General features: G+C 51.1%; 1 protein-coding gene across 1 annotated transcript in view; it reads left to right on the forward strand.

Moving 5' to 3' along the window:
• Positions 1-26,614, forward strand: part of CAPN13 (calpain 13) — a 68,254-nt gene that overhangs the window by 23,099 nt on the left and 18,541 nt on the right. Inside the window, 13 exon segments of the mRNA XM_049695810.1 lie at positions 2,821-2,865; positions 2,867-2,990; positions 3,918-3,992; positions 8,727-8,812; positions 12,835-12,909; positions 13,932-14,042; positions 14,289-14,422; positions 15,485-15,627; positions 19,314-19,325; positions 21,460-21,662; positions 22,673-22,709; positions 23,044-23,105; positions 23,559-23,730. Coding sequence (XP_049551767.1) covers positions 2,821-2,865; positions 2,867-2,990; positions 3,918-3,992; positions 8,727-8,812; positions 12,835-12,909; positions 13,932-14,042; positions 14,289-14,422; positions 15,485-15,627; positions 19,314-19,325; positions 21,460-21,662; positions 22,673-22,709; positions 23,044-23,105; positions 23,559-23,730 — 1,279 coding nt within the window.

Here is a 26,614-nt window from a genome sequence, read left to right on the forward strand (position 1 = left end):
GCAGCAGCAGGGTGGACCCACGCCTGACCCCCACGTGGTTTTGCGTCACCAGAAAGCAAGCAACAGCTGGAGCTTTTCTGCGGCTACCAACCTGTATGGGGCTTGGCCTCTGCTTCCCCGTCAGGGACAGGAAAGCTTAGGTCCCGGCCGGAGGCCTGAGTGACCAGGCAGTGTGGGAACACGCCCACTGGACAGCTTTGACACCAAGAGGCAGGGTCTCATGCCTGGCCTGACTCAGCTCCATGCTGTTGTGGGTTTGCCCTGCCTATATTTTAGGAGCCCATGGGAACCTTTCCAGTTCACCCCATCGACAGGAACTTGAGTTCTCAACACAAATCTGACCTCATGTGGCCCCTGCTTCAGTGGTTCTCCTTGTGAGTGATCAATCCGTCCTCTCTCCCGGGAATACCAGTCAGTCCGTCATCACCCCCACTCCACCACGCCCTTCCGGCTCCGGAGCCTACCTGATTTGATTCTTCCTCTCCAGAATGCCCATCCCACTGTCCAGACCTGGATAAAACTCAGTTCAGGGTTGTGACCCCTCTCAGAAGCCTTCCCGGGACCCCCAGTTACTTCCTCTCTGTTCCAAGGTGATCCACGCGCTCTCACAGCAAATAGACACCCAAGGAAGGCAAAGCAACCCGACGTGTCCGTCTAAGGGGAGAGCATGTGGGTGGTGAGTGCTGCTGTGGAGGGGTGGACGAGTTTGGCGGTAGAAGCAGGTGAGCATGGACTTGCTGTCCTGATCGTGCTCACAGCAAGCACACCTCCACAATCCAGACCCTCTCCATGTGCTGTGCGTGCTTCACCTGGCAGCACGACCACAAGAGCCCATTCCCCGGAGGAGGAAAGGGGGCCTTGAAAAGCTCAGCCTCCCGCCCGAGAGGAGAGCTCACGAGAGGGGAGGCCAGCAGTTGGGCTGAGCAGATTGGCTCTTGAATCTGGAGACTGTCTAGTAGGTGACTGGGGGAGAATTGGGAGGAGGACAAGATAGGGCAATAAGACAGGGCATTTCTCAGGGTGTGGGTCCAGAAGCAGAAACCCCATGGGAGGGTGGGAAGAGGCATTTTTAAAATATTTATTATTTTTAAAATTTATTTGGCGGAGCCGGATCTTAGCTGTGGCACTCAGGATCTTTAGTTGCCACATGCGGAATCTTCATTGCGGCACACGGGATCTCTTAGTTGCGGCATATGGGATCTTTAGTTGTGGCATGCGGGCTCTTACTTGGAGCATGCGGGATCTAGTTCCCTGACCAGGGATCGAAGCCGGGCCCCCTGCATTGGGAGCATGGAGTCTTAACCACTGGACCACCAAGGAAGTCTCGGAAGAGGCATTTTGGAGAACAGGTCTGAGAGTTCTAGGTGGTTTGCTTTGGGGATGTGTTATGTAAGCCTCACCCTCACCTGTGTTACCTTCAGTGACATCACCTCACTGGTGATTCTGGGGGGAGTGGGTTAGTTCTGAGGATGGGAATGGGGATTCTGGGTCAAACTTCACACAGAGTAAGAATAGAGGCTGCCTATGGCCACAGCGAGCATCACAATTGTTGACTGTGGGCTCTTGGAGGGCAGGAACAGGGTCTCATCCATCTTTGAACGCTCAGTGCCTAGCAAGGTACCCTGCACACAACCAGTACTTACCACTGTTGTTAAACAGGAAACAGTGGATCCTTTTTTTTTTTTAACATCTTTATTGGAGTATAATTGCTTTACAATGGTGTGTTAGTTTCTGCTTTATAACAAAGTGAATCAGTTATACATATACATATGTTCCCATATCTCTTCCCTCTTGCGTCTTCCACCCTCCCACCCTCCCTATCCCACCCCTCTAGGTGGTCACGAACCACCTAGCTGATCTCCCTGTGCTATGTGGCTGCTTCCCACTAGCTATCTACCTTACGTTTGGTGGTGTATATATGTCCATGCCACTCTCTCACTTTGTCCCAGCTTACCCTTCCCCCTCCCCATATCCTCAAGTCCATTCTCTAGTAGGTCTGTGTCTTTATTCCTGTCTTACCCCTAGGTTCTTCATGACATTTGTTTTTCTTAGATTCCATATATATGTGTTAGCCTACGGTATTTGTCTCTCTCTTTCTGACTTACTTCACTCTGTATGACAGACTCTAGGTCCATGCACCTCACTACAGATAACTCAATTTTGTTTCTTTTTATGGCTAAGTAATATTCCATTGTATATATGTGCCACATCTTCTTTATCCATTCATCCGATGCTGGACACTTAGGTTGTTTCCATCTCCGGGCTATTGTAAATAGAGCTGCAGTGAACATTGTGGTACATGACTCTTTTTGAATTATGGTTTTCTCAGGGTATATGCCCAGTAGTGGGATTGCTGGGTCGTATGGTAGTTCTATTTGTAGTTTTTTAAGGAACCTCCATACTGAAACAGTGGATCCTTATTATAATAATAGCCAGTCTTTATTAAAGGCTTCCCTTGTGCCAGGCACTATGCTAAGCCCAGCCCCAGGAGGTTAAGTAACTTGTCTAGGTGAAGCAGCTAAGTATCTGGTGAGACTGGGATTCAACCCTGGCCTGTGGCTCCAGCACCTGCATTCCTAAGCTCTGTACAATGCTGCCACCTGTGGGGCTCCCCAGGCCCAGGAGACCAGGAGAAGGAAGCGATAATGGTGGCATATCGCAAGATTCTTTATCCAGGAGAACAGAAGGTGGGCAGGTTGCCGTAGCCCGGGGGTGGTTGGGAAGTCCATTTCCTGGGAAATATGCAGAGGTCCGGGTACAACCTCCCTTTCTGGGGCACCAAAGGCACCACAGGGGTTGATCTGCCTTTATCCCTCCCAGGTTTCATGGGTCCTATGTCAACCTGCACCATGGCTACCTCCCTGATGGTGGACCTCACGGGAGGGGTGGTCACCAGCATCAGCCTGCGTTCCTCCTCGTCTGACCTGATGACAGTGGTGAAGATGGTAGCCGAGGCAGGCTCCCTGATGACCTGCAGCACCCTGGCCGGGGTGAGTAGACCAGGAATCTCGCTGCACTGGTTTGAGCCTTTCCTCGCCCAGGAGTGTTCAGCCACTGGCCCATTCAGGGGAATGGCCAAGTGACCATCACGGAGCACTGATGCTGTGCTTTACTGACACCACTTCATTTAATCCTCACGATAGCCCTCCATCTGAAATAGGGATCGCAGAATTCACTTACAGAAGAAATGGGCTCAGAGAGACTAAGTAAACTGCTTACCGCCACACAGCCAGTGAGTGGCTGAGCAGGGGTTCAGACGCTGTCGTCTGATACTGAAGCCTTTGCCTAGTGCTTCCCTGTGACCGGAAGCAGTGGGGTCCAGAGTGAACGGGGGGCCCTTTGATTCTCACTGGCTTTAAAGGCAGCAGCTCAAAGGCAGAGTACCCCATTCTGAAAAGCCTGAATGACCCTCCAAATTATTTGAGTCTGTTCTGAGACAGCCAACACCGTATCCCTGAGGACAATTCCTTCCCTCTTTAACCATGTGGGCTTTGAGTCACACACCCCTAGTCTGAAATGCCACATGAAACCAGAATGCACTTTAAACCCCAATTCCTCATAGCTTGGAGGTGGTAGATCTTCCCAACTCCCACAAAATGCCCAGAAGTTATGTCTTGTGTTGTGTCTCATTGATAGCAAGTAATTGGAGAAGCCAGCAGCCCACGTCCTCAGGACTTGGTGGCCTTCTGTCCGTCATGGGGTGGTCTCCTGAGGTGTGAAATGCTGGGGCCTCAAGCACCCTACAGCCTTCAAACTCTGCCTCTCTAGGAAAGAAATCCAGGAACACGTGCCGTTCCAACGTGAGTCAGGGATGCTTTTCATCTGGCCACAGCCCAGCTGCTGACTGAATGGTGCTTTTCTATCTTTTTGAAGAATGTGTGAATGTTTAACGCTTGGTCTGCTTTTCTCCTTTGAAGCCGACAACTGAGTCCACGAGGATGGCAAACGGGCTGGTGAGTCGGCCTGCCTACACAGTGACTGGCACTGAGCAGGTAAGGCTCTCCGTGAACACGGTGCCCCAGGGTTCTTGCTCCCCTACACAGGAGTCAGAATCACTTGCCTCGGTGAGCCCAAGAAGCTGAAACAAGTAGTGATCACCCTTGCCTCCACCGTGTCCAGGCCCATCATGGACAACCTCATTCCCTCTCTTCATCCAGTAGTTCTGGTGCCCAGTATCCTCATCCCCCAGGGACCCACCAGAAATCTTACTATCCTTGAATGGCCTCAGACAGCAGAGTGTCTAACTAGGCTGGGGGATTAGCCCAAAAAGAAAGCAGAATTAACTACCCAATTGACTTTGGAGAAAATTTTGCCCCAAAAGGGTTTTATTTGTTACATACCAACTGAACTGCTCTGACAAAGACACTCGAAAATGCAGGGGGCTCAGACAAGATCAAGTTCACTTCTCAGCTAGGCAGGTGATTCCAGAGCTGGTAGCTGGCTCTGCCATCTGCAACATGGGGCTTCTATCTGTGAGCCCAGGGCAGCTGCCTCAGGTGCCCTCATTTCCCAGCCGGGGAGGAGAAAGAGGCCAGGGACACTTACACATCCCTAAGGAAGGCACGTATCAGTAAAGGCACACACCATTTTCTCTCAGATCCAATGAGTCTGGACCTAGTCGTGTGCCACCCTGAGGCCCAACGTTGTCTGGGAAACATAGCATCTCGCTGGGCTGCCCTGTGCCCAGCTAGAACTTTATTCCCATGAATGAGCGGAGGACGGCTGCTGGGGACCAGTCTTTCCCCGTGATGCAGCAACCAGCTTTGGGTGGACGAAAATGCGTATCATCAGTGTGTGCAGTAGCATTTGGTCTGGAAAACACTACTGAAGTCCAGCCTCCTCGATTCGTAAATGAGAAGCCGACACCCGAGAGGGGAAGGCCAGGGTGAGACAGCTGCTTGAAATGGCTGGGCCCAGACACCACGACTCCTGAGTTCCCATCTATGCTTATCACACAGCCGTGCAGGGACAGCACTTCCTGGCCTTGTGATGATTTCCCACAAATGTTCCCCCATCTCTGTAGTTCTCACAACTCCTGAGGTCTGATCATGTCTTCTAGGTCATAAGAGACAGTGTCGCAAACCCCAGGGTCCATTTTTCACAGGTATTTATGGGCCGAGGAACGCAGAGTATCAGCTTCTATTTATGGCCTATTTCTCATATCTGTCTTCCCTCTCTGCGTGTCAATCTGTCTCTCCTGTCCATTGACCTGAGGCCAGTTACTCCATTGTTTTGTGTTTGGGTGAATGTTCCAATCTGCAAAACAGAGGCAAGGTGGGAGGGAGACACAAGAGGGAAGAGATATGGGGATATATGTATACGTATAGCTGATTCACTTTGTTATAAAGCAGAAACTAACACACCATTGTAAAGCAATTATACTCCAATAAAGATGTTAAAAAACAAAACAAAAAAGCAAGCAAACAAACAAACAAAAAAACCAGAGGCAATATTTTCTCTCTCGCCTTCCTGCCTAAGGAAATCAGTACCAAAATGCCTCCTCTGCACAGCAGCTGGAGGGGAGCAGGCCCCTAATAAATGCCTGCTGGGTCAGTGGGTGAGGAGTGCGCTCGCATGAGTGAATGAACGCATTTGTCTTTGGCCTATGAGGATGACATCACGGATTCTCCATCACAGAATATGTGAGGAGCTCAAATGACATTTCCCACAAGCAAGGAAGAGGCCCTGGTAAACGGAAGCCATAAGAGATCCCAGTCCCAGTGGCCCCAGATGCCCTTCCTCTGGGATCTCCCTTGCCCTTCTCTGAATTCTCAGTGGAGACAGACAATACCATCATCACATCTGGCCACGGATGGACATCCTGCTCCCCGTAGCTCCCCATCCCGGATGTGGACAAGTCTAGGTTAGGGAGAGAAAGTCAGCTTTCTTGTGTGCCAGCCTTGATCCAGGCAGTGCTGCCTGGATTACTGTGTTGACAAGACTTGGGCTCTGCTTCCGGACTTGGAAAAAGAGAGCTGTGATCAATGAGTGATATCGGTGCTGGGCATGGAAGGAAGGAGCCATGGTACCTGTGTGATGTGCTGGCCATTCCTGGCAAGGCCCTCTTCATACATTGAGACAGCCTTTCTTTCTCCTCTGAATGCAGGGGAGAAGGGACTTGTGTATCCAGAGGTCCAGATGGCCGTGGAATGTGAGTCCCGCAGAGGCTGGCCATGGGGATGGCAGTGACTGCCGGCCTATAGAGCAGCCAAGTGAACACCTAGGGCCAAGGTCATGGAGGTGAACTGGGGAGTGGAAGTGCCGGCTTGGCTGGGGTTTGGGCTCGTGACGATTCTGCTCACAGCCCGGATGCTTCCTCCCCCACAGCACACACTTTGAGTTGTTCTTATAACACACAGCAGTCTGAACAGGACACTCCTGTGACAGTAGGTGATGAAGACCGTGTGTCCTGCGTCCACTCCCGCCATTCTTGCCACTCTTGCCTGTGCTCAAAGGAGCACCAGCCTGGTGCGATGCTCTGTGAAAGCAGTATTCGGATGTTCACATGTTAAAGGCTCTGAGAAGGCCTGTATTAACAATAGAAGTACAGCTTGGATTTAGTCTGCCATTAGCCATGAAACCATTTTTTTTTCTAGGAGTAACAATGAACTGCCTCTGGAACTTGCATTCAAGAGAATACTTTCAAGGAATTATTATCCTTGGACAGATAACCTGGATCGCCTCTTCCCAGTGGCACCCTTTCTGAGAGATCTGACCAGGGTCAGGGTACAGTCAGCAGCCAGGAGAGTGAAGCAAGAAGGCCGCCCATTCTCAGATGCAGCTGTGACCTTAGCCTCGAAGGTTACGCCTGAGGCACTTGGCCAAGGCCCATGTGATCACCAACAGAGCACTGTCGAAAAGAAGTGACACGGTCAGACAAGCGCCCAAGAACTTGATTAAAGGTTCTTCCTGCAGAAAGAGGAGGTTATAACTCTGACCACAAGTGCTAAGATTAAACCAGCCCATAAATGCAGTGAGCTTTTTAATCTGCTCATCCACCCTCTGGGTGAGACACAGACAGGAAGATAAATGAAATTGGCATTTTTTACTATGCACCTAGCTGGGTCAGTGACTCCCCGGGGCCAGGGGGTACGTGTTTCTCTGCATGCCTCATTTAGCCCTGCTCTCAGCCCCTTCCAGGCACTGGCCACTCTTCTCCCCTGTGCCTGCCTGAGCCCCTGACTGTCCCTTAGGCACTGAGGTTGGCTCATTAAGCTATTTGGGCCACCAGGCGCCCGTTTCTCACGTCCCTGTTCCATGGGCTCCGTCACATGCTGGCAGTTAAGAATACACTGTGTGCAAAGCCTGGGGTGCCTGGTGGGGGGCAGAGAGGGGCACCCCCATCCCATGCGGCATTAAAAGAGTACCTTCCACTGCAGTGTCAGCTAGACAGAAGTAGACAAGAAAAGAACCATACCCAAGCTGGGTTCTTGGGCCCTTGTCTGACCACATCGCTCCTTCTGCCCTACTGGTAATCACGTGCTGGCCCAGGGTTTACGTGCAAGGTCAGGGTCTCGTCCACATGTGAGAATGAGCTGGGCCCTGGAGCAGCTGTATCCTTTATCCACTCCCAATTCCAAAATTAAGAGCCTGGGCTTTGGAGACTGACAGTGGCTGGGATCAGAGTTCCTCCTCTGCCACTTACTCTGTGGCCTTGGGAAAGTTGCTTAACCTCTCTGATGCTCAGTCTCCTCTGCAAGACGAAGATTATATGAATATCTGCCTCAGAGGATGGTAGGCCGTAGTGCACGTCACACACTTAGCCAGGCCTGTCTCCAAGCCCTGCCTCCACACACGGGTTTCTTTTCCACGTGGGAATATTCCACTCAGGACTTTCTCCTGTGACCTGGAATCAGTGAACAAGTCCGCCCCTTCCTCACCTCTCCAGGCCTCTGTCTCCTCAGACAACATTAGCACAGATCAATACTGCCGCCACAACTCAATCATGCTTTAATTCCTCTCACCAGGCGGAGGCCTCCTGGATCCAGGAACTTAAGTTCAAAGGGTTGTGATTGTTTTGTTGTAACTTTTCAACAAACAGTCCTGCCCTCTGGCCTCAGTGGTCTGAAGGAGCAAGTGTGCCGGCCGCTGTATCTGGGACAGATGATGATGCGATCCCCTGGGCAAGGAAGGAACGTTCAGGCCACGGGGATGCCCTGCTCGCTGACAGAGGCAGGCTGCCGGGGGGGCCGGGTGCAGCCCCGGGGCCGCAGGCTAGGAGGGCTCCACTCCCAGGCCTCAAAGGTCCTGGTCGTGCTCAAATCAGCCTCCTACTGGCCTTGCTCAGGACAGTGCTGTGGAGACCCCAGCACAGCTCCCAAGGGGCCGCCAGCAAGGAAACAGCTATTTGAGTGGAATAGAGATGCCGGCTGTGACAGGGCATGGAGGAGGCTGGAGACCCATAAAGATCTCCCCTCTGCAGCCCATGGCACCATCCGTGCTATTTATCTGCTGTTGTCTCAGCTGGCGCAGGTTTTAGGATGCAGTCGTACAGACTGAGGACGCTGCGCCTGCCCTTCAAGGTGCTGCACAGAAAGAAGGACCGTTTTCTCCTCGGTCTCATTCCAACTCCACACAGGCAGAGACATTGATTTTTTTTTCCTGCTGCAGCCAAATGAGGTCAGAAGTTAAATTAGTCCTTGGAGGTGAGAAGCAGCTGCATTCATATCCCTTCTGCTGACTCTTGCTGGAGACCACTGACAGTTTTCCTTTTCTGTTCTTTGCAGATTCAGTACAGGAGCGGCTGGGAATATCTTATCCGCCTGTGGAACCCCTGGGGCGAGAGCGAATGGAGAGGGTGCTGGAGTGACAGGTACGGCTTTTGAAAACCTCTCTCTCTCCTTCATGGAGACCCGGTGTTTGGAGAGCATTCTGACCCATGAGGGCATCAGGTAGATCTCACTGCAGGTCTGTCCAGCTCACACCTGTGTGTGACTTTCAGTCAAACTCACACTCCCGTGCTGCCATTCACCAAGCATCATTTAAACACCTGCTGTGTACTCCGGACTAAGTACACTGTGCTGGGTGCGTGCTGTGGGATGCATACAGATGACAAGAGACAGTGTCTGTCCTCCAGAAGGAAGCCGTCTTGAGCGATGAACCCATATACCTAGAATAAGTACGAAATTAAAAGAGGGGTAGGGTAGGGCAGGAGTCAAGTTCTACTTGGCAGACAGAGATGGAGAGAAGGAGTCTCCTTCCATAAAAGGAGCCCATGGGATTCTGATCCAGATGATGCCATGTCATCAGGATGGAAAAGACTTCATCTTAGGGGGAGCTGGGGAGCTGAGGCAAAGATCTGGCTGATTGCTTGACTCAGTCGACCTGCGTCATCCATCCTGCCCTATTGGTCCAGACTCCCGCGAGCAGCCAGTGCCTTGCTGGCGGTAGGAGTGAACAAAGCTACGTGGGTCTCAGATGCCTCTGCTGGCCGTGTCCCAGGCAGTTGCTCGCTGACCCAGCTGACCTATGGGGCCCCCGCTGTGTGGTCTGTAGTTCCCGGAGAGCTGGGCTGGTGTTTCCCAGCTGCCAGGAGGACGGATCCCTGGTCCCCACCCCTTTGCTGACTAAGAACGAGATGACAGGCCTGAGAGGGATGGCAGGCCAGCCACAGGGGACTGGCTCCTCTCAGCGGCCAGCAAGGCCCAGCCTGCCCGCAGGTCTCTGAGGGCCTGTGTTAGATCCACGGAAAGAGTCGAGACACGTTGGCCAGCCGTGGCAGCTTAGCACGAGGGAGAACATGATCTGAAAGGAAATACATGGCGTTCAAGCAGGTGAAAATCAATACACGGAGAAGTGTGTTCTGGAGGCAAATGCAGAGTTCTCCCGTCCCTGCCTGAGCCTGATGCCCCAGGCTGGGCGGTGCCCGCCAGCCGAGACGCCTGCACAGGTGGGGCTGGAGGGTAGGAATGTGAGAGAGAGGGAGAGGGAGAGACATGAATTCTTAGCATAAACCTGGGTGTGACCTCCCTCAGATGCCCCCTGGAGAACAGCGCAGCTGAATCCCCTCCTCCCGCACAGAAGGGGAATGAAATTGCAAAACCACGAACCGCTGGACAATATTTTTACTCCCCGCCGCACTCTCTCCTTTTATGTTGCCTCTGTCCTTTCTTCCTCCCTGGGGATATCCATGGCCCTTTCCAGCCCTTCCCAGTCATCACCCCAAGCTGCCCAATATGGCGCGGGGTGGGATCCGATTAGCCTGAATCCCTGATTCGGGGTTGGCTGTTGCAGTAGGAATGGAGGAAGGGCAGGTGTCAGAGGCACAGTCCCCTTGAGTAGGAGAGGCAAGAAATTCACGTGAGCTGACGTTCTGCCCACGTCCCCCGGGCTAAAGATCAAATGACCAGTGAAGGCAATAAGGGACCCCAGGGGTCAGGGAAGAGAAGCTTCCCATGGGCGGGCCTGTTCAGGGAAAGCTTCTTGAATGGGGTTGAGCTGGAGTTCAACCAAAAAAAAAGTATGACTCACTTTGGAAGCCGTCCCTAGGTAGGCGGGAAGTGTCGGCTGCTGCGCTGAGCCAGGAACGTCTGTAGTGTGTTCAGGGCCAAGAAGCCGGCCTGAGGGAGAGGAACCTAGGGGAGACGTGTCGGGGGCCGGAACCAGAGAGCCTGGTGCCAGCTGAGAGGTTTGGATTTGTACCTACAGGCATGGGGGTTCACAAAGGCCTTTGAGCAGGGAGGAGAGGTGGGCAGAGCAGGGACGGGGGATGGACCCTGCCACACCTACTCTGGAGGACCACGTACCCCGGCTGAGGACTGAGGTTCACCATTCCCCACCAGCAACCGGGCTGGAAGGAAGCGATATGGCCGCATCATCACTGTCTCCGTGCACTGGTCGATTTCTTCCCTACGTTTTTTAAAATTAATTAATTATTTTTGACTGTGCTGGGTCTTCGTTGCTGCGCGCAGGCTTTCTCTAGTTGCGGCGAGCGGGGGCTCCTGTTCATTGTGGTGTGCGGGCTTCTCACTGCGGTGGCTTCTCTTGTGGAGCACGGGCTCTAGGCACGGGGGCTTCAGCAGTTGTGGCTCACAGGCTCTAGAGCGCAGGCTCAGTAGTTCTGGTACATGGGCTTCATTGCTCCACGGCATGTGGGATCTTCCCGGACCAGGGCTCGAACTGTATCCGCTGCACTGGCAGGAGGATTCTTAACCACTGCGCCACCAGGGAAGCCGCTTCCCTACGTTTTAAGGAGTGGAGACGGATGGGGAGGGCGGGTGGTCTAATCTCAACCATAATGGAAATTTCAATCACACACACTTAAAGACAAACTTGCATGAATCAATAGTGTATTGATTTACACTACATTTATTTTCCCTTACACACTGCAGAAAATGTAATTATCACTTAATTATAAAATTACCATTTTACAATAACACATCTGACTGGCTCGGCCTGCAGCCAGAAGCCTGAGTGGTCCCTGTGTTGCTCTCCCGGCACAGAGGTGACCCAGGCCCTCCATGCAAGTCAGTCCCAGAGAAGGGTCTCATTACACTTTTGTGCCTTGGAGGCCGTCGCCTATGGGTGTGCCTCCACTTTCAGGAGTGGGCTGGGAAGTGACAGATGCTCCCTTCTGCCTGTGAGGCCTCCCTCCTTCACCGCAGACTCTAGGACTAGCTTCTGAAACACATTATCCCAATGAAGTAGACAGCTTTAACTATTAATAATTAATAATTAATTAATTATTAATTATTAATTAATTAAGCCAGCAAAAACTTATGGCATCCTACTATGTGCCAAGGCATTGTGTTAAAGCCCTGTGACGGATAATATAATGGTGAGCAAGGTCACTGATCTCATGACACTTGGAGTCTAATGGGGGACAGCAAGAAATAAACAAGCGCTAGTAACACAGGGTGCTAAGTGCTGAGATGGGAGTGGTACAGTGTGCCGTGCAGGCTCAAAGGAAGGGCACCCCAGGGGGGACAGGGAATGTTTCCCAGCAGAAGTGCCTTTTAGGAGGAAAGATGAGTAAAAGTTATTGGGTTATAGGACTGAAAGGAGGAAGTGTATTCCAGGCAGAGGGAGCATCATGGTGAAGGCCAAGGTGGGTCTGGGTTGGGTGCTGCCACTGCCACCAGACAGACAGGTATTTCTAAGGAAATGAAGACGCTCATTATTGCTGGAGTGTACAGTTCAAGGGCGGGGGGACAGGGAGCTGCTCGGGTAAACCTGGAGAGGTAGGCAGAGGCCAAGTTCTCTTTCAGAGTTTGAAGTTCATCCTGAGAGTAAAAGGGCAGCACTGATGTGTTTGAAGCAGGGAAATGCCCTAACCAGACTTCTGTTTTAGAAAGATTGTTTTGATTGGAGGTGTAGAGTATGAACAGGAAAGCGGGCCGGACTGAGTTCCGGGAGACCAGTGAGCAGTCCAAGACGGAGATGAGGGTTCTTGAACTTGAAAACAGCAATAAGGATGGAAATAATTCGATGGCTTTGAGAGGGGTTTAGGAGGTAGAATCAATAAATCATTAATATTTGGTGATGGCTTGGACGTGGAGGGTATGAGAGAGAATAACCCTTCATGTTCTCACTTGGGCAATAGAAGGAGGCAGAGGATGAGTACATTTTGGGATACGTTGATGTCAAGGTCACGGTGGGGCTCTGGTGGAGACAAGGAACGGACCATAGCATGTATTCATCTGAAGCTCAGGAAAGAGGATGGGGCTGGAGGACAGCTTGGAAGCCATCAGCATAGAATCACCAGGTAGAGCGACACGGTCCACTCACACCCAGAAACTATTGGAGGGCTGTGCAAAGGGCCCCTGTCGGGCCATGTGTGGTTGAGATGAAACATCCTAGGAAGTCTCATCCTATGGTCTGTCTCTCCACGCCCAGGTCTCTGGAGTGGCAGGAAACCCACGACCGATGGAAAAGCCAGTTGTATGAAAATAAGGATGATGGCGAGTTTTGGTACTTACACTTTTTTCAAAATTAGATTTTAAATCTTTAACTATTGCCCAAACCCTCAATCCCCACCCTTTTCCCTAAACTTTTGTGAGAATAAAGATTTGCTTTTCAGAGATCTAGGTAGAAGGAGGCTATTTTCTCCACCAAGGCACCAAAGCTTTGAAAAGGAAATTGTGTGTTCTCTCTTTGCATGAAAGGTATTTCCTCTCTGAAATGTTAGAACTCGCAGGAAATGTTAATGGTAGAAGGGAATATTGGCACCAAAGCTTTGAAACCACCAGTTTCCTGGAAACCAGGATGCATGATTATCATGCCTGTAACTTCTTTTGCCATCTTTTTTGGAGCCCTGGAGTGCCACAGTCTTTCCTGGCATGAATCGCAAGAGAGGAACATGGGGGTTAATCTCCCAGCCCTGACTCTAGTCAGGTGTCATCACCCAGCAGCTATGTAGGACTAGATGTTTTACAACACATCCCCAGCCCTATGCTCACATCTTAAAGAATAAGATGGACATTTCTCTGAAGGGTTGTCTGGTTTATTCAATGACATACTTAAATAAAATTTAGCATGTGTGAAAAAGAGACTGGGTCTAAGTAATTAAGAATCAGAGGGACACATATAAATTAGGAGGAAGACTATTTCCAGTATCGCAACTTTAATCACAGGTATGATTTTAGGTGTTGAATCCATTGTATTCTGATAAGACCCCAACCGTGCATTTGGCAAAGGGCCCTAGGGAAAGGTGATTTTCTTAGCAGTGTGTAGGACCCAGGACAGAAAGAGACTGGCAGTCGTCTTGCTGGCCGTGAGAGGGACCTGAAGAACTCATAATTTGACTCTGTCCTTGTCCTTCCAACCACTGGAGACATCAGAAGTGTATCTGACCACGAAGGAACCAGAATGGGGCTCTGGCCTTTGGGTAGGATGGTGGTAAATCAACGGATACTATAGTTGACAGGCAGAGGTACAGTGAAGTTATGGGACAAACCCGTAGTCATTAAGTGATGTGTCTCTCTTTATAACAGGATGTCATGTCAAGATTTCCGAGATAACTTCTTCTGCCTATTTATATGTAAGCAAGTTCCAATCAGCCTGGACCATGGAAACGCACTCCATGAAAGATGGTCCCAACTGATGTAAATATCACCCTCTGAAGATGAACCTGAGTGTGCTCACACATCCTGCATAGGAAAAGCTATACAAACAACATAGTTGTGCGTGTGTGTTTGTGTGTGTGGGTGTGTTTGCACCTCGACACGTGCATTCCCTCACCTTGGCACCAGCCTGTCGAGAATGTATGCTTGAATGACCCCACGCCTGCAGGCTCTTCACTCTGCTGGTCAGAGAACCTAGTCACCAGGAGACCATGGACAGATTCTAAGAAACCACCGAGTCGCTCGGGCAGCAAGTTTACCGATTCATCTTCCTGAGCTGCACCTGTCTGACTGTGGGCCAGCACCCCCAGATATTAGGCAGATCGATGAACTGACCAAAATTATACATTGTGCCATCTGTAGTAATTCCTTACAAGGGAGAGAGGGAAGGGAGGCAGCCGGCGAGCACCTGCTCTGTGCTGCTAAGTGCACTTGAGTGTGTCATCGTTTGATCCTCACAGAAAGCCGATGACTGAGATGGCCTCTATGTCTCCCTATTCCCCTTTCAGAGCTTCCCAATCGTACCCCAACCTTCTGATGTCTATTAATTCATTTCTAGCTTGTCTCATCTTCATTTATTTTTCATACATTATCTCTCATGCATTTGGTTGTGTTGTTTTGTTTTTTTTGGCTGTGTCAGGTGTTTCGTTGCAGCACGCAGGCCCTTTGTTGCAGTGTGCAGGCTCCTCTCTAGCTGTGGTGCACAGTCTCAGTAGTTGTGGCATGCGGGCTCTCTAGTTGTGGTGTGTGGGCTCGGTAGTTGTGGCACACGGGCTCAGTAGTTGGGGCGCATGGGCTTAGCAGTTATGGCTCGTGGGCTTAGTTGCCCGGCGACATGTGGGATCTTAGTTCCCCGACCAGGGATTGAACTCGCCTCCCCTGCGTTGGAAGGCGGATTTTTAACTACTGGACCACCAGGGAAGTCCCGATCTCTCATGCATTTGAATCTAATGGTTTTCACGTTAGTTGTCTCCCTCTGGCTTTGGTGAGGACTCTTGGGTAGCAGAGTTCTATGAATTGCCATCTCTCTGCCTCTCTTCCTCTGTCTCCATTGATGCTTGGGGGATTGACACCATTTCATGGCTCCATGGTTGTCACCAATGCATACTTGAGGCCTCTGGAATTCCACTTATTATTATAAAAATAGCCCACAACTTTACAGTGTAAGAGACATTTTCACCAAGTAGGAACTATACTTTCCCTCCTTATTTTTAAGAGGAGGAGACTGAGGCTCACAAAATAAAGAAGCTTGTGTCACAACTAGTAACTGTGGGGAATGGGACCCAGGCCTTGGTCTATTAGCCCAAAGCCAGAGATTCCATCACAACCATCACAACACTGAACTGGCTCTCTGAAGTGGTCACAGTCCCATCCTGGAATGCCAGAGACGAGCTGAAGTCCACTCACTGCCCTTTTTCATGCAGGACCCCAGAGGGACATGCAGTACATCTTCTCTGTGCCAGAAAGCATGGAAAACAGCAATGTCATCGTGTCCTTCAATTTTGTCTTGCCACAAAATTTAAAGGCAACAGACAGGACATTTCCACTGAAGTCCGAGGTGTTCAAGGTAAGGCAGCATGCTTCCGGGCTTTGCCCTTGGAGGACATTTCTGTACACCTTGGAGAAAGCAACCAGCTAGGCTGGGAGATTTCACCCAGTTGCAGACTCAGAACTAAAACCCAAAGCGTGATAGAGTTCAGTTGGTGCAACTCTGTAAATCTGCAGGGAAACCTGAGACAAAGGAGGTTACAGTGGGCACAGCTCCTGCCCTTGCCACTTGTCAGCACTTCCTGCTGCAGGCTCTAATGCTTGTTCCTTAAAAAGTAGTCTGGTCCGAGACCAGCTGTTGCAACAGTGCAGATTCCTGGGGTCACCCCCAAACATTCTGAGTCCCGATCTCCATGGACACAGAGCCTGAAAATCTGTATTGTAATGAGCTCCCCAGGGACTGCTTATACACAGAAATGTCTGAGAATCATTGGCTAAACTCTGGGAGGAGTTTAAGGGAAAAAACAATCCTGGGTATACAGCCGGGAGGTACGTTTTTCTCTTATGCTTACACCAAAATCGGTCAAAGCTCCATGGTTGGCTTACGAGCATCTGCTCGGCCACTTATCCAAGGCCAGGTCTTCCTCTCCACCTAGCCTCCCCTCCCTCTGATGGCTCTTCAGCCAGCCCTTCAGCTCCTAAGGGGCCATCCCGCCGCACAACCCCCAACACACACTCACCTGCACACACACTAACTGTGAGTAGGTGACCAGGGAATTCCTTTTTTTTTTTTCTTTTTTAATACCATGCAAAAGAAAGGAGTTACAAAAGAAAATCTGATACCTGTGCTCCCTCCTCCTTTCCCAAATAGTTTAATGCATCCCACAGATAAAGTGCAGGGTTCTCAAATCATACACCCCACAGCCTCTCTGCACGAACATGGATAACTAAGATCGTGCAACCATCAAATGCTGGGATCCCCTGTCCCCATATTACAGGTGAAGAAACTGAGGCCCAGTGACGTGAAGTGACACAGAGTTAATGGCAGAGCTGGGGACCGGGTGCCAGATGTCCCTCGAGCCTTCAGTCAAACACACCCATCACTTGTGTGGCTGGAGCTCTGACAGCATCTCTACGAAGGATCCCAGGAATGTTCACTGAGACTAAGGCAACATTCACAACTAGGGCCTTAGCCCCGTCATGGACAGGCAGGGCTCCTGGGTCCTGAAACAGTCCTGTGCGCTGGCTGTGGTTCACTCTAATACGAAGGCCTCACTGATAGAGAACTTCAGAGTTCCAAACATGTTCACATTCACTGTCTCAAAAACCCCCGTACTCCTGCTTTTATAGATGTGGAAACCAAAAGTCAGCGTGAATGACCTGCCCAAGGTGCAGCTGGGTGGTGACAGGGGAGTGCCCGATACCAGAACTTGTGGTCCCAGGACCAGGGCTCTCAGCAGGACATAGGCACTTGCCTTTCTGGTGGTGCTCACAGCTCAAACAAAAATATGTTTCTGGCTCTAGAAGGAGGAGAGCCCTTTGGGTCCTGCTCTCTCTGAGCACATTTCCACATCCTAGCTGCATGAAATCAGTGGAAAAGAAATTGTTGGGGTTTAGCACCATACTTTCGAGGTTCTGCAAACCAGCTGAGACTATCAAAGAACATCTCCTAAGGATGCAGTAGTGGACAGTTGTCATTTTCATCACCACTAGGCACATGAACACCCTTTCCATGTGGGGGGGAACCTTGGTGAAAGGCAAGGCCTGGTCTCCCACTGCAGCAGTCAAAGAGGCCAAATATTCCCTCTCCCCAGCCATTGGATGCAAAGGGATAGACTTGTGGCCCAGGCTTGTCCAATTGGATGTTCTTGGTTACTCTAGGCCCTGAGTCTTGAGGAAGTAACTAGAGGAGCTAGGACCAGCTGAGGGATTCTTTGCAGCAGATCTTTGGTGCAGCAATGCAGGCAGATCCTGTGATGGTGTCCAGCTGTGTAGCCACCTCTTCTCATTCCTGCCCACCTTCCGAGTTGCATTCTCTCGATTTCCCATTGACTCTGATTTATCTTTCCCATAAATGACCTCCTGTTCACCCCACCCTGGATTAGTTTCCATTGTTTTCTGCCAAGGATCCCAACGGATTCAGGTACCTTCTAAGAGGATCCTCATCCTCAGAGTCCCCTAATCTCACCTCTGAGAAGAACAAAATGAGAGGAGTTGGGAAGGGCTAGGAAGGGACTGAGACATCTGGTCTACCAGCAGGGATTGAACAATTCAATTCAAGTCCTGAACCAGACAGGACTCCTAAGAATATCTCAGCCAGCTCTTCCCTTTCCTCATGAGAGACAGAAGTCCAGAGAGGGTATGAGGTCTGCCCCCCATGCACAAAAACTGGGGGTGCTGTTCATATTTTCATCTGATTCTCGTGCCCCAGAGCCGAGCAACACGGCAGCCTTGTGTTCTCAGCTGCCCATTTTGCTGAAGGGGCGTGCAGACCTGGGACCTCCTTAGGCTCCCTGGAGATCCCTCTGGATCTTGCAGGATCCTGATCGAGTTAAACACCAAAGAACAGTCCAGACCTTGACAACTCAAGAGGCACTTGGGTTCCTTTGATGGTTCTGCTGAGAAACAGGCTATGTTTGTTCCAACAGCTAGTCTGTCTGAGACTCCAGGGCTCTACTGGTGTTCGTGGGTACAGCGCTGCCCACATGACAGCTGCATACATTTCTGCAACCTTGGCATGGGCCTGTGGCTCTCCAATTGCTATGGGAGCACTGCTCTGCCTTGCATCAAACCAAACACAGGTGGTGTACAAATAGGCAGGGAGAAGACAGGACAGAGAAAAAGAGCAAGGATGGATAAGCTCCATCCTCCCCCAGGCTGGAACTTTCCACCTCCCTTCCAGCTCATTCCTGATCTCCAGATAAGTCTGCCCAGGTAAATCAAATGGCCTGTACGCCTAAGCGGAGCCCAGGATCAGCAGTAGGATAGAACTGAAACCCATGCCAACTGTGGAAGACAGTGCATGGAGGTGGTGGGTATTAATTACAAAGGAAGCAACACAGCTTGCTCTATTCTCACCTCTGCTACTGAGACTGCAAAGCCTCAGTTTCGGAGCCTAGCATATGCTTAGGATTTCTGTGACAACTCAACACATTACATGCAAATACTTTGCAAACCATGAAGTGGCTTAAAAATGGGACTGCATCTTCAGTGCCTCCTTATGCAACATGAACAGACTGAAACAGATATTTCCACATTCAGACCCACACATACATCCCTACAAACACTGAGGTACAGCGATTGGGAGGAGGGGAATGCTAGAACAAATTCCCACCATGCTTTACAGTGGTCTGATGGAATAACAGTTTCCTTCTCCTTGGAGCTCCAACTCTGGGGAATTTACATTTGATCCAGGTTCTGTCTTACCTCCAGTTCCCATCACTGTCTCTTTTCCTTCCAATTTTATCATCACTGCTGTGAAGAGTAACCAAGCTGAGATGAGAAAGGGAGAGTCTCCTTTTCTCAGACACCTTCCTCCCACTTCAATTTCCTTTCCCCTTCATGCTCCCTACAGCAGTTGGGTTTCCTTTGTCACAGCTCTGCACAGAGAATGAGTGATGGTCCCTGTTCACTCCCAGGTGTTCCAGGGAACAGGCTGAAAGTGCAACAAAAAGGAACGCAGGGCCCCGAGCCAGCCTTCTCAGATCTGCTCGCCTTTGGGTTTTAGTTTGGGTTCCTGAACCTGCCTTTCTTCTCTTCCCTCAGATCGACTATCAGGTATGGCCACCGCCCCTGCTGCCGTCTGTCCATATTGTTATGCCTCTTCCAACACCCTTGACCTCAACGTGTCTCTTGCTGTTCTGTGGCTGCCAATTCAGCCTTGCTATGTCCTGTAATAGATACAAGCTTAGAACTTCCAAACAGGTCAACAACGCAGGGAATATTTCAGCTGTCCTTGTCTAAAGCTGGATCCCTTAAGCTGTTCTCTGGTTTGACGTTGCAGAGGGAATGCAACCATGAAACCATCCTCAAGCATTTGGCCCGATAGATAAGATTGACGCTGCCTGTTCCTTTTAAGATGAGAGACAGGCTCATGGGTCCCTGGTGGGGCCGGGGGTAGATCTTTAGCCTCCTGTATTCTTTGTCAGCCCCCAATCCCACCACAACCAGGATGCATGCAATGCAAATGCAAGTTCAAGGCACATCCTCCAACTCTTCTTACAGCCACATCACCGCCACCACCCTCCCTCCCCACCCTCCCGACCACCCACTACCACCTGCCCCTCCCCCCCCCACCCAGTAAATATTCTGGCTTGGCGTGGGTGAAAGGTGACCAAAATATGGGTAAGGATGGAGAAGGAAAGATGGAGTTTGGGAAGCCTAACCTCACAGGCACTCAAACCCCTTTAGACGTGAACTCTGTAATGCGGCTGTTGCCCAAGGGGAGGTACATGTGCCAGGACGAGGATGGAAGGGAAGAGGGAGGGAGCAGGATGTAGCCACAGCCAACGGGTGGTGACTGCAGCCTGCTGGCAGGTCCAGGGAAGCTCCTCCGGCCCTTCCAGACGTCCCCCAACAGGGAGACAGAGGCTGGGACAGCTGGTCCTTGAGCAGGGGATACACAGAACCCCAGGCAGAAAGCAGACAGCAAGGAGGTCTGCCTGTCACAGCGGCAGCCCAGCCACAGAGCTGGGTTTAGGATCCAACTCTGGTTCTCAGCACAACAGTCATGGAATGAGAACTTCTGGAAGGGCTTCAAGGGAAGCAGTCAGGTGCAAGGAACGAGTCAGGGTTCTAGTTCCCAGACCTGGAGAACGAGGTGAGGACTTGATCGAATAAAAGGTTTGAGCCGCATCCCTAGAAATAGAGGGTCGGGTCTTGTGATTGTAGGAGGCTCAAAGCCCACACCCGTCTGTACACAGTGCCTCCCCATGTGCACACGTGTGCACACACACACACACACACACACACACACACACACACACAACAGTGCTGACTCTGGAGAAGAACTGATCTCATCGTTTCTTTTGCTAGAAAGGCCCAAGCAAGTCAGGCTCCAGAGACACTGGGGCTGCTGATAATGTCAGCAGCATCAGTTTGGAGGCTCTGCCCAGCGCCCCGATGCACGCAGCAACAGTAGCCCCAGCTGCAGCCCAGCCTGGTTCCCACCCCTTGAAAAGACCCTCTCCCCGTCTCCTCGTTTCCCCCCGAGGCAGAGCTCACAAGCAGTCATTTCATGCTGCGTGACCGTTCTAAATGGAATCCCCATCTCAGTTGTGTTGGGGAAAATGTATTTAGTAAGGGGTTTTTATCGTGTAATATGTATGTGACGTCCAGTAATAGGAACTACATGATATTTATTGTTTTATCTCCAAGAAAATATTGAAATAAAAGGAGAATGATGAGGGCCTATTATTCTCCAGTGAGAAGGCATTTCAGGGCTTTACTGGAAGGAAGGAATGGAGGGAGCGAAAGGACTCCAGCCCCGCAGTGCTGCAGGGGTCCAAGGAGTGCTTTGCAAAAGGGTCCAGAGAGAAAGGACTCCAAATTCCAATACTGAATTATGTTTTGAATTACTGAATTAATTCAGTATTGGAACAGTCTCATTAGTTTTCATGATTTGTCTTTGTATATAAGCAGGGAGATAAACCCAGAAGCCCAGGATGCTGTAAGATTTAATGAGGTAAAACCATGTATCATATTCCCCTCATTCATTGTAGTGTTAGCATCTATATTAAATAACAGTCTGAACTCTATTGCATTTCGAGACTTTGGGTAAACAGTGTCTCCCTTTTCAGGGCCTGTAGTGCTGTTCTGATGGATGGAGAGAGGTCTGGGAGGTAGGGGTCTCTCCTGGTAGCTGTGGCCCATGCACAGAGGGGGTTTCTCACCATCATCACGTCTCTTCCAGTTCCAGCATTTCCGAGAGAGATTGCCGTCCACCTTTTTTTCCAAATTCAGAACTGCTGAGAAGGGCATCGTTTCTGAAACCACATGCAACCTTACAGAGTGTTTCAGCCTGAGCCCTGGGACCTATGTGGTGGTCGCCTCCGCAGGCAGAGAAGCAGTTGAGTTCTTGCTCCGAATCTTCCTAAAGATGCCAGACAGTGACAGGTACAGAACTTCTGGGATTCTAAACGTTTTATTCTACTTAATTTTATAAAAACACATTGCACCATTCTGTGCGGCAACGCACTCAGTTAGCAGGGGACACAGCACGGCCCCCGCTCTCAAGAAGCTCAGCACAGAGTGGAGGCGACAGAGTCTGTGAACCAATACGTAGACCACAAACAGGATGGGGCCATTGCCTGACGGAAGTGCAGGGTCATGTGGGAGGACAGAGTGGAGGATTCCCTTCTGGCAAGAGGGACAGAGGAAGGCTTCTTGGGGGACATGGAATGTGAGCTAGTCCTTGATGGAAAACCTAACAGTGTTTCCCAGGGGAAGGCAGTGCAGGTGGAGGAAAAAGACATGAGCAGAAGCAGGGAAGTGGGTGAGCATGGGGCTCGTTGAAGAATGAGCGATGTTGTCCATACACACAGGAAGGTGGTACGTGGCAGGCATGGCAATTGTCTGAAATGCGGACAGAATGTGGGGCACATCAGGGAGACAGTGAGAGATGGGTCTGAGTGACAGAGTCTGATGGTGGAGGGTCTTCACTGCAGTGAAGACCCTGCTGGGCACCTCATGCCTCTTGGCCCCGAGGCAGGCATCACTACAATCATGGCAGTCTTTACCGTTGAGCATGGACGAGGCCTTCTCGGTCCAGAATGCCAGATGGTCACTGTGCCACCATTCAGAGTTGGAACCTAAGACAAATCTTATTTGCCATCCTGGCAATGGGGGTTATGATACACATATATCTGGTTGTGAAAGGAACAGTTTACAAAATGATTTGAAGACTGGGGAGGGCCACCCGAAAGACTGGACATGAGGTCAAGATGCTCGTCTGTCTGCTGACTGCCATGGCTGCCCACTTCACATCTTGCTGTGCTGAGGGCTCTCCACGTGTGTCCTTGGCATAGATGCCCAATGCCTGCAGGGGTGCCTGCCACATGTAAGCGTGAGCCTCCTTTGAATAGTGAGCTGGTCATCCTTGTCACACTGTCCCCCTGATTTTCTAGGAACCTGGACGATAATCCCAACCTCAGACTACTGCAGGTAAGCGTGCGGCAAGGCTTGGTTGGCAGACTTCACTGGGTCCCGTCCCCTCCCCAAGAGTTTCTATCTCCTTCCTTCTTGCCTCGCCACTGACCAATGAAAGCACAGATACCACAATGCGCTGGTGATGGCTCAAAGGGGCAGGGATGAGGTGAGAAGACCAGGCCTTGAAGGCCAGGCTGGACCCAACCATCTTCCTTCCACTAATTTCCATTTTCCCATTCCCCAAAAAGGTTTGATCCAATTGCTGGATGAAGCCTCTGTCTCAGATCCAGGTGGAAGGTTTTGGGGCCCTCACCTCCTTCCCCAGAAATCTGATGTTGGCTGTTCTTAGATCCAGGCAAGTCATCCAGAAATGGCTCCCAACGAAGCATTTTCTACAGATACGCTCAGCAGGTACAGTACTTAGCATGACGGCGAGGGGCCCTACATAGGACAGGTGATGGAGGAGCCGGAGGGAAGGAAACCTCTCCCAGGTCCTTATCAGGATAGAGGAGGAAGATGACTTGATGGGTGGTCGTGTCAGCCTCTGTCCCTGGATGTCCAGAACTGATCTGGAGAGACGGGGCGCCCCACCTGGGGGACATCTGGGGTGAAGTGTAGTTTGGAAAGGAAGGGCCTGATTATAGGGGAGTGAGCTTTTAAAATCTTTAAACAAGCAATTGGCAATACCCCTTGACATCTTTCCTTCTCCCCTTCTGCCACCTCCCACCAACGTTGGCATCCTTCTCAGGAGCTGGCCAGCTTCAGAAAGCACCAACAGCCTTCTTCCCGCCAAGCCACCTACGTGCGCAGGGGATTTTCTTAATGGTTTAATAAGCCGTTATAAAGAACTCCTTGACTTGTCAGGAAAAAACCCAGCTGCCAGGGGCTCTGCACGATGGGCCTTTTACCATTAGTCGTCATGTCGGTGTGGGAAGCGGAAAGTCATATAGATGATCGAGTGTACCATGCCGACCTCGGGCAGATAGGGGCCGAGGACAGGAAGACGCCAGACATTCAGAAGGCTAACAGGGCATTGGTAACCAGGAGGCAGCCAAAGGGAAGTTATCCAGGTAGCTTGGGCCCAGAGATATAAATAAGGAGAGATGAAGAATGTGGCTGGCATGAGGGTACGTGTAATAGGGAACAGCTCAGTATGAACCTCCTTGAAATCAACACTAGCCCAGGATTCAGGCCCACATCTGGGCTGACTCAGAAAGCACTTCACTTGATGCAAAACAGGATCTACTATGGTGAATGTCCCCAGTCTGTGAGCTTCTGAAGGCAGGGATGACAACGGATGCATTCCTTGTCCCCAATAACTATCACTCTCCTTGGCACAGAGAAGGTGTTCAATCAGTCTGCACTGAATTAAGACAGATTCACTTCCCCAGAGCAGATGCTCTAGCTAAGGTTACTTCCCGTAGGTGATCAGCAGGACCCGGTTAGGATACGTGAGACCAAGCTTCCTTCCGGGGCAGGTGGCAAAGTCCTCAACGTGGTCCATGAACCTGCACCTCTGAAATAAAAAATATAATTTGTCATATGATAAATGGTACAGATTCCCTAATCAGGACTTTTCCAAACAACCACCAAATGTCTTCTCATAGAGGGTAACTGGCAGCCCACATGAGGCCTTCGTAGGAATTAGAATAGAAGAGAGATGGAGCTTTGCGCCAAGGTGCGTGGCTTGAGAGTAGAACCAGACTGCACTCCAACTTCTCTTCTCCCCTTGGTGGAGACCCTTGAGCAGGGCCAACCTGGCATCACTCTGCACAACCTGCAAACTGTCCTCAGAGGTTGTGTCCTCAAAAGAAAGTTGAGAGCAAAATACTCGTCCATGTACTCACTCTGTCCTGTCTCCCAATCTCTTGTACCCCTTTATCAGCCGTAGTAGTGGTGGTGGTACCACAACCCAAGGTCCGCCTGTGGGAAAAGGAAGGACACACTCAGCCTTTGGGACAGGCCACATCCATCATCTATCATTTATTCAATCAGCAAACATGTACAGATACCCTAGGATGTTCCAAGAAAAGCAAAGCATCAGTCCTTAGGCATCTTCCATTGAGGTGTAGAGGCCGACGTGCGATTCTTTGGGCGTTTTGTTCAGGCAACCTTTATCTCCATTCCTAGCCCCATCTCTTCCAACATTATGGTGTTTGCTGGGTGCAGGGACCAGGTCAGGGGCTGTCCAGCGCGGGGGATGTGACCCATGCCCCACAGCTGCTCACGTTCTCACGTGACTCCTCACCACGGCAACTGCTCTTCATAGTGAGATGCCACGATTCTTTCGAGGAAGAAACTCAGTTGATGGCGGGCACACAACACCGACTTCCCTGACGTGACCGACCAGGGAGACGCTGGAGAGATGACCTAAGGGCCGATTTCAGATGCTGGCAGGATGTGTTGCACTGGTGACATCACTGGGGCTCATTTTTCCGGCTAAAGGACTCCAGTAAGGACAAACTGTAGGGCTGCTTTTGCCGTGTGTTCTGGGTGGTGAGGCCACCCTGGGGACTGCTTATCTGTTGTCTGTGTGGTACTGGTTCTCAGAAGACCCCAAGGAGGAACCTCCTTCCTCCTGACCTAGTGCCCCTCTACAAAGCCACCTGCCGGGCGCCCTCACTCCAACTCCTTCTCCCGTGGGACAGCTTCCCCAGGGTGGTGATGTCCCATCATGCCCTCGGCTTTTTACCAGGCTGAGTGAAGGAAACAGCTGCATGGAGAAGAGCTCTGCTTCTCTGTCAAATCGTCACGGAATCTGCTGCCCATAAAACTGTTGGGGTCAGTGTCCCGAACAGAAAAGTGAAGGCAGTTAACACCTTCAGAAGTTCAGGCCAGGAAAGTTTCTCTCCCCTCAACCTCAGCTGCTTCCCGTTTTTTATCCGAGGAAAACCATGATGTCTCCCTTTCTGCTTCTGTGGCTGGGAAGACTAATGCTAAGTTATGTGCTCAATTAGAGCAACTTGTCCTAGCCTGGATTCCTGGTGTTTTTATCTACACACACACACACACACACACACACACACACACACACACACACACACACACACACACTCAGTAGTCATGTTTTCTCTCACTTCCTTTCTGGAAGCAGATGGAGGAACACACCTGCAGAGCTGAATTGATTCATTCAACAATACTTCTCCTGAGGGGCTCCCAAGTGCTGGGTATGGTGTGGGGGAAGTAAACACAGCTTTCAGCCCAGTAATGAATAAAGAGAGAAATGCAAGGTGACCCACACCAGGTATCAAATGTAAGGAATAATCAGCACTACAGATGTTCAGGGAGGGAGTTATCACCAGGGCCTGGAGCAATCAGGAAATGCTTCATGGGAATCCCCTGGTGGTCCAGTGGTTAGGACTCCACGCTTTCACTGCCGAGGGCGCGGGTTCAATCCCTGATCAGGGAACTAAGATCCCGCAAGTCATGCTGTGCAGCCAAAAAAAAAGAAGGAAGGAGGGAAGGAGGGAGGGAGGGAGGGAGGGAGGGAGGGGAGGGAAGGAGGGAGGGAGGGAGGGAGGGAAGGAGGGAGGGGAGGGAAGGAGGGAGGGAGGGAAGGAGGGAGGGAGGGAAGGAGGGAAGGAGGGAGGGAGGGAGGGAAGGAGGGAGGGAGGGAAGGGGGGAGGGAGGGAGGAAGGGAAGGGAGGGGAGGGAGGGAGGGAGGGAAGGGAGGGAGGGAGGGAAAGAAGGGAGGAAAGGGAGGGAGGAAGGGAGGGGAGGGAGGGAGGGAGGAAGGAAGGGAAGGGAGGGAAGGGAGGGAGGGAGGGAGGAAGGAAGGGAAGGGAGGGAAGGGAGGGAGGGAGGGAAGGGAGGGAAGGGGGGAGGGAGGGAAGGGAGGGAAGGGGGGAGGGAGGGAAGGGAGGGAAGGGGGGAGGGAGGGAAGGGAGGGAGGGAGGGAAAGAAGGGAGGAAAGGGAGGGA

The sequence above is a fragment of the Orcinus orca genome, chromosome 13 (genome assembly GCF_937001465.1).
Source record: "Orcinus orca chromosome 13, mOrcOrc1.1, whole genome shotgun sequence".
Taxonomy (NCBI): Eukaryota; Metazoa; Chordata; class Mammalia; order Artiodactyla; family Delphinidae; genus Orcinus; species Orcinus orca.